The sequence below is a fragment of the Vanessa atalanta genome, chromosome 19 (assembly GCF_905147765.1).
Source record: "Vanessa atalanta chromosome 19, ilVanAtal1.2, whole genome shotgun sequence".
In the NCBI taxonomy this organism is placed as follows: Eukaryota; Metazoa; Arthropoda; class Insecta; order Lepidoptera; family Nymphalidae; genus Vanessa; species Vanessa atalanta.
This window is the reverse complement of record NC_061889.1, coordinates 7659947-7673399: the sequence shown is the minus strand read 5'-3', so window position 1 is coordinate 7673399 and position 13453 is coordinate 7659947. Positions and strand designations below refer to the sequence as shown.

Here is a 13453-nt window from a genome sequence, read left to right as displayed (position 1 = left end):
AATAACATTTTAAAAGATTTTCTCACATGAATGGTCAACGTTGATCCAAGCGCCGACGTTGATTCCCAGCTCAGACTGAGCTCCGCTATTTAGTAAGACAATAGTTCCAGTGTCTTGGGTTTAGTGTTTATCCTTGCACATCGTACTATCATTAAATATTTTGTTGTCTGTCAATATATTACACAAAAATAATACGTTTATACCTGAACACATATTTTTTTACTTCCGACGAACGAAGTCTTCCTGTATTTTCATGACTTTGATATTTGATACAATATTTTAGCGAACAAGTAAACACATTACTTCGACAATGTTGATATTAGAACCACTATGTAAAGAAACGTCTATGTCTGCTTGAATCCTTTAAGTATTATATGAAACAGGAGCCTTCTCCTTTACTCCAAATAAACTTGCGACTATCACAAATTGGAATGACCAATATACCAATCTATGATGTAATTTTTCAAGTAAAAATCAAAATCAAGTGCTTGAATTGTTCGAATTCAAACCTCGACCAATTAAACAAAAATTTTATATATAGAATAGTATTGTAGATGATGTAATTCAAATATAGATATAATTACTATTAATTAAACCTTGATCGTGATAATTCCCCATCGTATATAAAGTTTAAAATATTCATAGATATACTTAATTCCAGTAGGCTCTTTGACTTCCAAATCATCACTAGAATTGTTAAAGAATATTAAATTAAGATATTTTAAGTTGTACACAATGTAAAGTTACTACAGATACAAAATGTATATTCCACTGAAACAAACTATCAAGAAACTAAGTAGTAACTCAATATATGGAATAGGTTAGGAATTCTTTTATATTTCAGAAAATATCTAACTGAAGAGCTCGTTGCAAAACAGTTCAATGAGTGTTACTATTTTATGCAAATTGACATCCAACGAAATGCAATTGGAACGAATTGAAAAATAGAAAGAAACTGAAGTGTTCTGCAAACTGTACAAAATTTCGTTCACATTATTGCGAATATTCTGGAAGCATTATTTACGATAATTATAGCGCAATGTTGTTTTATGGAGGGCATACTTCTGTTGGCTCACTTATTCGAATAAATCGCGAGTAAGTTGGAAAATTATGATTTTCATGTACGTTCTATAAACAAAATTATATATAGATGATATTCCTGTTTTAATTATTAAAACAGAGTCATTTCTAATTTATTATTTTGCTGGTAGAGGTTTGTACAATGTACGACGGCGTACTCGTATACGTACGACCCATTTAATTATCATGTCATATTCTACCGCCAATCAGATCTATCAGATCATAGTCAGTCAGAACAAAAAAAAAATTATTAATCTATTATTGATACTCTGTGCGCTCCATTATCCACGTTTAATCTGTGGTATAGATTTAGGTTTGTTTGAGGGTTTTCAATTTCCGATAATACTCTGATATAAAGCCGATTTCAATTCGACAAATCGTTGACCCATACGGAAAATTAAATTTAAAAAATGTAATCGGGACAAAATAATTTTGATTGAATGATAGACGTAGCAGTATTCGTTTTCAAAATAAAACTAAGTTTATTTTATTGGTGGGAGAAAACTGAAATAAAATACGTGTCTGCTACTTCATACTATTGTGAGCTTATCCGATTTTAAATTTCTTCCAGGATGATCACCGAGCATTCAGACGTCAGCTAGAAGACAAGAGGCCGGTTGTCGAGAGCAATCTCCTCAGTGGAAGGCAGTATGTAGCCAACGAGCCTGCGCTCTCCGACACTAGCGACACAGAACGTGAGTTGCTTGCAATTGATTGAATTATACAAATGAACCTTTATCATTATTTAGTAGACTGTCAAATTACTTGTAATTTTACTAACACGCGCAGTTTCCTCACGATGTTGTCCATCACCTAGCGTTGCCTAGCTGAGCTAGACGAATTATAATGAAAAGTTTGTAAGTCTTCCCCAAACATGAATAGACAACTATTACTATAAGGTCGTTCTGATCAATTCCAGCCACGGTTACCACTAGCGACATATTATAGAACAAATGTGCGCAAACACAGGTTCACTCTCTGACCTTACTCTCATAATCTGATGGGAAGGCAAATCCAACACGACCGACAAGAGTTCAGGCGCAGTACCAACTGGTGTACTTGCTTTCCGTGGTACAGGACAGTTCACACTTCCTACTTCCATACTCCAGCTACTTAGAATAAGTCTACTGAAAAACCTTATAACTTTTACCGGCCCGACTTGGGGTTTGACTTATTTTATTTATTTATACATAAAAGTTTACAAAACAAAATATTTATAGTTAGTATCAGAAAACCACCCAGGTTTGTAATAAATGCTAACATAGAGTTAAATCTAAGTTCGTTATCTACAGAACACTAATGCCAGTTAAACATGTGTTTAAACTATTATAACTTACTGTTCCTAGGGCATGATATCTACCTGCTATACCAACGCAGTTCCTAGTACTATATTAAGTACTCTTATAAACCAACCATATTGCAACTTATAATAGGTGACGTCAACGTGATACGTGGTTTTATCAAATAAACTGTAAATTACGATTCTTTCATAAAAAAAAAATCTTTCAAAAGAGTAATTAATTGAACCAAAGTATTCCTAGCCGTAACATACTCTCAGAGAATTTTACCAATATGTTCTTGTCGTGTTAAAAGGGAACGACTAACGAAAATAGTTATGGGCACGGCTATGTCCGGGTGTTCAATTAAAACTCCTTGTGATCACGTGATCGATTCGTACGTCAACATTCGTAGCCAATTACCGGGAACGCTGACTTTAATTGACGTTCTCATTGTTACCTATTGCCCTCTTTCTCCCATATTCCCTCTGTGCAATGAGGGAATTGGTAACGTGCTGTCAAATAGAACGGATAGTTTGTACAGCTTTATTACGATTTCTAAAGTCAACTAGCAAATCTTCGTTTATTTTTTAATTGGAATTAACTTTAACTTGTGAATTCTCTTTGACATCCGCCATTTTGATTTTGTAATTACGACTTCTGCTCTAGAGTTTCTAAGATTAATATAGAAACTAATCGACATTTTGTATTTACCACGAAATTAACATTAGCCGATTTGGCCCAGTGGTTAGAATACCTACATCTTAACCGAAGATAAATTATTATGTAGTAGTGTATGTAAGTACGTAGTAAGTCGTTAGCCAATCGTCATCCACTGCCGGATATAGGCCTCTCCCAAGACGCACCAAAGCTCTCGGTTCTCCGTCTTCCGCATCCATTCGGGTCCCACTACCCTCAGGTCATACCGGTCTACCTAGCTGGAGAGCGCCCTCTGCTGCGTTTGCCGAACCACGATCTTCCTTCTAGAACTCGTCTACTCTATCAGCAATCCATGAGCTTAAAATGTGTTTATAATTCATCTCGTGCTCGGTGAAGGAAAACATCTTTAAAAACTTGCATGTCTTGGATCAAAATCTGGTACATATATATTTACAAATGCGTATTCTTACTTTGTGGAAATTCCGTAACTACTCCCAAAATATAGGGGAGGTCTTAGCCTTAACAATAACGAAATTATTTAGGGTTAAACGCAAAACTTAATATTGTAGGGATACGATTTTAATAAACATGTTACATAATTGACATAATAATTAGATTCACGATTGAGCTATCTCATTGATCTGGTGGGTAGCTTAGGCTCCTGGGCTAAAATCAAGAATCAGATCGCTGCGGAGACCAAAGTTATCAGGATTTTTCAGCCCAAGAAACACAGTAGAAGCAAACTCAGCTGCATCCCAGAAATTAAGTTACGAATCCTTCATCTGGACTCTTTTAACAAGCTTTTATTATTTCTTGTTAAATACAATTATATATAAATTATACATGAAATGTTTGCTTGAATTTCAGTTCGTTAAGCAATATTATCATATACTTGAATATATTATGCATAGTTAATTGAATATATTGCTACGAAATTCATGCACTACACATAGTTCGTATAATAACAATGTATGTGCTCGCAACTCACACAGAAACGGTTCAATCAGCCATTGTAACTTCTATATTCATAATCGCTTTCTGTTTCGGTCTGTATTTCTTACTTCTTCTTAATCACTCAACTGTAATGACGTAACAATATGCAACCATCTATGGAAACTAAGATGTAAATAAAAATAAATCTCTGTGTCGTCGTGATTTCCACGTTCGCGCTAATAGAGCACGTAAAGTAATACTGGGCCATTTTTTTAAGCATTAGCAGCCTGCAAATTTCTCACTGCTGAACTAAGGCCTCCTCTCCCTTTGCGGAGAAGGTTTGGAGCATATTCCAGCTGCTCCAATGCGGGTTGGTGGAATACACATGTGGCAGAATTTCGTTGAAATTAGACACATGCAGGTTTCCTCACGATGTTTTCCTTCACCGCCGAGCAGGAAATGTATTATAATCACAAATTAAGCACATGAAAATTCAGTGGTGCCTGTCTGGGTTTGAACCCGAACTCATCTGTTAAGATGCACGCGTTCTAACCACTGGGCCATCTCGGGTCTCATACTGCACCATTAATAAATTAACCATTTACATATTATCACAAAAGTGAAAATTATGAAAATTATAATTGGAATAACGATTGCTCTGAATTGAACTAAAAACAAAATAAAAACCAACCGAGTAACGATGTAACCACAAAAACGATGGATGCTTTGAAATCACGAGTACTCTTTAATTAAACCAGGTTTCGAGGAATCCTTTGGATAGAGTAAAGAGCCGCTTCAGAATCTTGATTACTCTGTATAAAATTACCGGTCCGGTTCGAATGGAGTGTTATGAAATGTATTAATGAATTTTGCACTTGATTAATGGATATCCGTTACGCTTTCGAATTAAGATAATAAATCTTTTGTATCTGTATTCATGGTAAATATTCAATTTTGTATTTAACAATTGATAAATACCTTTATTACCTAATAATGTCGTCTTGTCCGATTTCGGCCACGGCGGCTCATCTTTTATCTTTATCTTTTTTTTTATCTTTAGCTAGCTGCGAAGGATATATTATAGTTCCAAGTGTAAAAAACACAGGTTAACTCATTATTCGCTTACTGTCATTATTTGATAGGACGGATACCAATGTAGCTGCAGCGATCATCCGGAAGCCCGTAATTTTTTTATAGCATAGATAGAGACGAATGGGTAAATGCCAATCATCAGTCCACCTACCTATATATCATAAATAAAAATATTAAATTCAAATCGGACTGAGATCCTGAGATTAGCTCGTTGAGTTTAACAAAATTGTCAGCTTTAAAGTTTTAGTCGAATATAAATGTTACCAGTAAAATTAATCTATAATTAACTTGTAAAAAATATCTACTACGTGGATTTAATTAATTCTTTTTAACTAAAATTATTGTTTCAAATATCTACTCATACTTCTTCTTAAATAGACATGGAATCGTTTTAAAAATATAAAATCAAAGCGTAATAGGTATTTCATAAGTAAAAATTGCAGAGGGGATGATGAAATATTCCTAAAATGATGTTGGCATTATGCCTCGTTTACTTCCATTGAATTTATTGATTTTTTTTTTTTAATTCATTATATTCACTACTCTACTGACATCAGACAGCCAAAGTGTTCTTCTTTTAAATCTATACATCATTATTATTATCTCATACAATAAAAATATAATTCAAAAATGGAACCCCTTCTTCCCGTTTACTTTGATCACTATACGCTCTCTACGCAACTCTCCTTCAATTCTAACTTATTTAAAAAATGTAATCCCAAATTTCACCTTTTTGGGTGATAGATTATATGGGTGATGAATATGGGTGATAGATATGAGAATTGTCTTTTGCTCATAAATAGAAGCCTGATTTGCATAATTCTAACTTTTAGAAATGACCAACAGACTTTCATCCTATGTTCCCTCCTCTTACGTGACGTATTTACAAAAAACAACTATCTAAAATCCGTAAAAACGTTCATCGTCATCCTTTTAACTCCCTAGCAGATGAATTTAGAAAAATAATTCCTTAGTAATCACATACGTTCCAGTAGATTTTTTATGCGATATTTTTATCTTGTTAGACATAAAGTTACGTATGCGCTAGATGTCTGTTAGCCATTATAAAATTTTATTAAGAATATACATGTTAGAATACAATAAGAATTAAATTAAATTAAAAACTAATATTCGAAAGAATAACTATTAATAAAATTAGCGAAATTTTATTATTTGTCAAAATAATAGTTGAAACATGACATCCTTATATTACAAAAATGCCTAAATTTATTTTCCGTAATCCTTCCCCCAAGTATATAGAGTCGCTTAAGGTACGGCACCGTCAATTCTCAAAATCCTCACGTTTTTATACAACGGATCATTAGGGTTTTTTCTTTGAGAAGTATACCGTGTCTCAAAATACGAGAGAAAATAGCGAGGATTCATTTAAGAGTACGGGAAATATAGTTTTTCTGAGAATTTATCTGAGAGCTGAGATGGCCCAGTGGTTAGAACGCGTGCATCTTAACCGATGATTTCGGGTTAAACCCAGGCAGGCACCACTGAATTTTCATGTGCTTAATTTGTGTTTATAATTCATCTCGTGCTCGGCGGTGAAGGAAAACATCGTGAGGAAACCTGCATGTGTCTAATTTCAACGAAATTCTGCCACATGTGTATTCCACCAACCCGCATTGGAGCTGCGTGGTGGAATGTGCTCCAAACCTTCTCCTCAAAGGGGGAGGAGGCTTACAGGGTGCTAATGTATGTATGTAATGTATGAGAACACGCGGATCGTATTCGAAGATTTCATGTTCAAATCTGAGCAAAGATCATTTTCAAGAGTTTCAATCCTTGTTTTAATACATCGTAGACAGGATTTAAGCATTCAATGTTGGCTGGTGTTGATATACGAAAAACTAGCAACAATATTCTGTTTCATTAGGGTGGGCCATCTGAGACAAATATTCTCGTTAATAAACATTATATACAAATTCTATGTCCAGGAATTCACAAATACAAAGATGCAATTTTAAATTCAATCACAGAGAGATTCCAGCGGAAATAACGATGGAATTATTAAATTCTTTATTTTCAACTGAAAATTAAATATTAAGAGCGTTCAAACGAACCTCGACTGCCGTTCCGGGAACGGAAGAAAAATTCAGAACGTTTTATTAGTATTGAAAATTTCTCTTGATGTTTATTAAATACAAATTCGAAATTTAAATAACAAAACTAGTGGCGATCCAGATATTGAATCCCGATCAATTATAGTAGGTCATTGAATAAAATAAATAAACTAAGAGATATAACATACAACCGCTTTAGTAGGGTTATAATGGTTGGTTATAAGGGCTGTTTGCAAATCCGTTTTGATGATACTACCGAATCATCAGATATTCTACTACCAAATAGCGTTAAGGTTGAGCGACCAATAAATTAATAGGCGCTATATAATAATTTAACATTGATGTACCTCTGACTGACATTCAATGTTGACGACTATTTTCAAATATTTATCTTCCACTTTTCGATAATAAATAATGAAAAAACATCCGCCAATATTGTTTGAAAATAAACGCAGCCATATATAAATTGATTACAGCACATGTTTAACGAAATTAACATCTATAATCTTCGAGTAACATATCAAGATTTCCGTCTTCAAGCAATTATTGCACTATTATAGATGTTAAGTAGTCTATACTCTCTGGTAAATAAATTACATTAGGGGAGCGTGAAATAATAGCATTGCCATCTACTGGCAGAAGCTATTACTATAAGGGTAACCCATTGAGTATAGTAATACTGATGGAAAATTGGATGGAATTATAAAGACGAAATATTAGACTCAATATAACTGGAGTGAGATTTTTTTGGAAAAATAATACTAGCAATCAGAATTTTCTACAAGCTTGGAGCCAGCTAAGATAATAAAATTGGAAAAAATGTTAATTCCACGATAAGTGATGTAATGGTTAGTTTGTGAACATTACGGTACCGGTACGGTACGGTACAAATTTCTCTAGAGAAAGCATTCCCACGAATTAAGGCCATCATCTTCCTTGGCATTCTATTGTAAAAATCTGACAAATACTATCATCAACTTAACAAATAATGATTATTATTAAAAAAACAAATCTTAAATCGATATATTTTTCAATAGTGAGCAGAGACAGCGAAGGAGACTCACGCGGTTATCGCACAGCGGAGGAGCAGGCGCGGGAACTGTCGAGATCCATTCGTCGAGAAGTCGCCAAGTTAGCCGATAAATGGAACACCCTGGTGGACAGGAGCGACGCGTGGGGACGATGCTTGGATGACGCTGTACAGGTAAGATCTTTCAAATAATTGGATAGCTTACAATGATTGGATGTAAAAAAACTACAGAGATCTGTTAATTACTTTTTTATTCATAAAACAAATTCAATCTTGATAAAGCGTCAGCATTTTTATATATTTTATTATTTTTTTTCAAACAGTATCAGTGCCATCTACCGGTAAACGGTATTAGACGCCGAGACGATCAATAGATAATCTTTGTTTACGTAGTTCACGTTAAAAAGTGTAGAGGGCGTTAAACAAAATATCCTAAAAATATATTAGTTATGTTTTCGACACATCAGGAGGTCAATAAGTTCCAATTAACTCCCAATAGATGGCGTATGGTAATTTCTAAAAAAATTGAGGCACATAATAAATAAATGAATTATTAATATTACTTTAAAATTTAAATGATTTATAAATCTTTTGGTAGATCTTATCCTGTCGGTAAATAATGATACAATACAAACATACAAACACAAAAACATTGATAATATATTATTAATAATGGTATGATAATACATTATTAGTAAAAACATAGGATTCATAAGTAGTTTTTTCTTTAACAATTTTTTAAGCTATATCTAATTGATGAATCAAAAGAGTTTTTAAGAGTTGCTAATGAGTTTCCTGCCTTTTATATTCGGAAGACATTCGGAACCGGTGCCGATGCTAAAGTTTAACTTAAACTGACAAAATAGTTTTGTAAAACTAGGAGTCAAAAGTGCTTGTGAAATCCAATTCGTATAAAGTGCTCTGAGTTAGAATTTAACTGCGTTTAAATAATTTAACATATTTATTTAGAAATATATTTTTGTGTAAAATACTTTATTATTAATAAGTATTTGCGACGAAATAAAGATTTATATTTTCTTCATAGTAGACGTGGATGTCATTACGTTTACTTGGTGTAAGCTAGGCGACTAGGTAGGTACCAAATCATCAGACATTGCACCTAAAAACAGCAAAGCTCAGTATTACTGTGGTCTGGTTTAACTTATATGACATCTGAGTTCCCAAGGTTGGTGGTACGAAGGCGATGTAAGCGATGGTAGCTACAATTTCAAGGGGCGTTAGTTAGCTCTTCTATAGTCTTATACTATAAAATAACAGTATACTGTCTCTCAAATTGTTAAGCTGAATCCACATCAGAGGATTAAACACAAGTCAACTCGTGTTAATACGGAGAGATATACGAAAAGCTGAGTCAATTATCTCGCAACCCACCGAGCGATCTTTTTAAAGTATGTGTTAAAACTCGTGCATTTTACTTAACCCTATAACGATAACATCACATACATTACTCTGATCCCAATGTAAGTAGCTAAAGCACTTGTGTTATGGAAAATGAGAAGTAACGACGGTACCACAAATACCCAGACCCGAGACAACATAGAAAACTACTGAACTTTTTCTACATCGACTCGGCCGGGAATCTAACCCGGGACCTCGGAGTGGCGTACCCATGATAACCGGTGTACGCACTACTCGACCACGGAGGTCGATTAACGATGAAACTAATACATTCTAAAATCTAAATAATAAAACACACATTAACATTTATTCCATGGTCTTCCATATACTTATATCAAAATGAATTCTCACCCGTTGGTCACGGTTGGTCGTCAGGTATAAGGCATAAAAATATGTCCGTCCTTTGAGTTCAAGCTTGCTTCATACAAAATATCATTCAATTCGGTTCTCTGTTGAGACATGAAAGAACAACAGACAGACAGAGTTACTTTCGCATTTATAATATTAGTATAGATTTATATACTGTAATTGATCTGATGAGCCGAGATAGCCCAGTGGTCAGAACGCGTGCATCTTAACGTGATGTCGTTCGCAAACCCAGGCAGTCACCACTGAATTTTCAGATGCTTAATTTGTGTTTATAATTCATCTCGTGCTCGGCGGTGAAGGAATTTCGTGAGAAAACCTGCATGGGTCTAATTTCAACGAAATTCTGCCACATGTGTACTCCACGCTGTTCCAAGACGAATTGGAACAGCGTGGTAGAATTTGCTCCAAACCTTCTCTTCAAAGGGAGAGCAAGCCCGAGCAGTGAGAAATTTACAAGCAGTTAATGTAATTAATCTGATTGTGATAAAACTTTGTTGAATAGTTTATCCCCGAATGTTCGTCGCATAATTTGTTTTATGAAATGCTATAACAGCTTAAACGTATTCAACATTCATATAATATTATACGTTTCTCATCTGAACTACTGGAGTCCGCTTAAACAAATTTTATTCATCACATTGATATAGTCCCGGATATCCGGCTTTGCACAAAATGAGTTACAACATACAAAGAACTATTGGACCACTGAGCGTGATCATGCGTTATAAGTCTTTACTGGTCAAAGATTCGTTTTCAACGCAGATACACATAAGACGATCGACTCATACCAGTTTTAACCAGTTTCAACTTTTTGTATTTGGAACGAATTCATTTATTTAAATAATTTATTGCCCAACAAAACTGACATCTAAAATATACACAAGGATTGCCAAAAAGTTGCATGAACTACAATGTACGGGAATATCACTTAACCGGTGATCTTTTCCAGACAACCTACGGACCGAGGTCTGAGTATCATAAAGTGGTTGTAGCCCACTAATATCCGTATGCTTTATTTAGAGGCTATTACATTTTTATTAACGTATGAAAAAACATTATTGTTTTTTATTTGTGAAATTAAAATCTTAAAGGCTATGACAAATTTGGCATAAAACTAAAAATACCGTATTTAATATTAATGTTATTAGTCTTTGATGATCAGGAAGTATGCGACTGCTTTCAAACGATTTATATCCCTCGTGAAGTCCAGATCACGCCCATGCTGACCTGAATATCAGCTGTTCAATGAATGCTTAATAATATGCAATCAACGATGATATAGAAATACCTGGAAGTGTCCAGGAAGCTCTTAATATATTATAGAATTTGTAATAATTACAGCAAATAATAATTAAATACATTTAGTACATCATAAACTAAAATAATTACCTGTGAATCTTCAGTGACATAGACTTTAATGAAACTTGGCGTAGTGTTAATGATGTACATTTTAATTCACATCACCCATAGACAATGTCACTTAAGTAGTACTGCTATATCCCACTGCTGTGAGACCTCCTTTCTTTTATTGCCCTGCGAAATATTAAGATATTTTTCTTTAATAAACATTTTTTTTTTTTTCAAAAATACAAAAATGTTAGACTGGTTCTATTCGAAAGGGCTTATACAAAGCCCAAAATAATAAAAAAAACTTAAATTATATCATATATCCTATGTAAACAGGTCATAAAAACAAATCATTTTAACGAACATTTAAATTTGATTATACATAAAACTTATCAATTAAAATTTTCGTTTGATGAGCTCTAGTTTCGCTCACAAGTCACTTCTATAAATTCTATGTCGTAATTGCCAGGCGTGTTCCGATTAATTACATCGGCCATTGTGACTTCGCCCTAATCTATGCTCTTAGTTTGAAATTTCTCCAACACTCATGTATATATGATAACTAGTGGTCTTGGTAGGTGGTCGATACCACGCTCATCGTAAACTCTACTGTCCGTCTTTGTGTTCCGGTTTGAAGAGTGAGTGAGCCAGTTACTATAGACACGAAAGACATATTTTCTCCCAAAATTGGTGCATTGTCTATATAAGGAAAGTCTAAAGGTGGTGGTGACAACTTACCATTAGTTGGCATACTTGAGGTACAAAATTACATGACTTAAAATATTAATTTTGTATTTTATATATGTATGTACTTAGATTATGAATTATACAAAATAATTATACATACATGTCGAAACCAAGTACGTCTCAGAAATACTATAAATAAAAAGTAGGTTTTTGAAATTTTAATCTAGAACATTCGTTATAATAAAAATACTTCGTGAGCATTTTTTTTTCTCAAACCGAGGAATCTCGTCATAAAATGAAGTTTTCAAGTACTCTCAGAAAACGTAATTAAAATAGCTTTGCGTTTTAAAAAATAATATATATATACAATTGTTATACAACAGAAATATATAAAAAAATAGTAAAGTGAAGCCTGCAATTCCCTCTGCTGAGCTAGGGCTCTCTTTTTGAAGAGCTTCACATAGAACCGAGATGACCCAGTGGTTAGAACAACTGAATATAAAGGGAAGATTAAAAGTGTAATCTCAGAAAAACCCTCTGAATATCCATGCCCGGTCAGGGTATTTCATCATCAGAAAATATATGTGTCGGTAGGAAACCTTGCCGCCTATCCGCATTGGAGCAACAATTTAATAAGAAATAGTTATATTGATACGAGTTAAAAAGTTTATACAGATTTTCATAAAACGTAACCGAATCATTTTTTTATGGTATCGGTAAGCGGACGAGCAAATGGTCCACCTGATGGTAAGTGGTCACCACCGCCCATAGACAATGGCGCTGTAAGAAATATTAACCATTCCTTAAATCGCCAATCCAACCAACCTTGGAAACTAAGATGTAATATCCCTGTGCCTGTAGTTACACTGGCTCAATCAACAATACCGAGAACTGCTGTTTGGCGTCAGAATATCTGATGAGTGGGTGCTACCAAATGGGCTTGCACAAAACCCGACCACCAAGTAAAATTCACCGTTTAAAATTAAATCTCAGAGAAAAACATCCCCATAATATCATTCAGACGAAACAAATATTGAATCATGATCAGAATAAAACCTTCGATCTTAACGAGTACCATAAATCGATTAAATATAAAATAAACATAGACACGGTAGTCGCCGCTTTCATAACTATTTTATAACATCTACTAATTATAAATAATTACACTAGCTAGTTAAACTAGGACTATAAATTCACCGTATTGCTTAAGTTACTAAGTACGGAAAAATATTATGAAAATGTGCCCATATGGCTTTACTGATAGAACATATCTTATGCTCTTTAGCTCGAGAATGGTCATGTCTTTTAATAATGGGCGGTGTAGCAAATGTGCCACGTGATGGTAACTGGTAACCACTGCCCATAGACTTTGGTACTGTAAGAAATATCAAAAGATCTTATATCACCAACGCCGCCACACTCAGGAACTAAGACGTTAGACGACCTCCGTGGTCGAGTAGTGTGTACACCGGTTTTCATGGGTACGC

At 34.2% G+C, this 13453-nt stretch overlaps 1 protein-coding gene across 3 annotated transcripts in view; it reads left to right on the top strand.

The window, feature by feature from the left end:
* LOC125071227 (dystrophin, isoforms A/C/F/G/H) overlaps positions 1 to 13453 on the top strand; it is a 557159-nt gene that overhangs the window by 478516 nt on the left and 65190 nt on the right. For all 3 annotated transcript variants that reach the window (XM_047681335.1, XM_047681338.1, XM_047681337.1), the window contains exons 46-47: positions 1652 to 1775; positions 8152 to 8318. In XM_047681335.1, coding sequence (XP_047537291.1) covers positions 1652 to 1775; positions 8152 to 8318 — 291 coding nt within the window. The remainder of the gene's footprint in view (positions 1 to 1651; positions 1776 to 8151; positions 8319 to 13453) is intronic.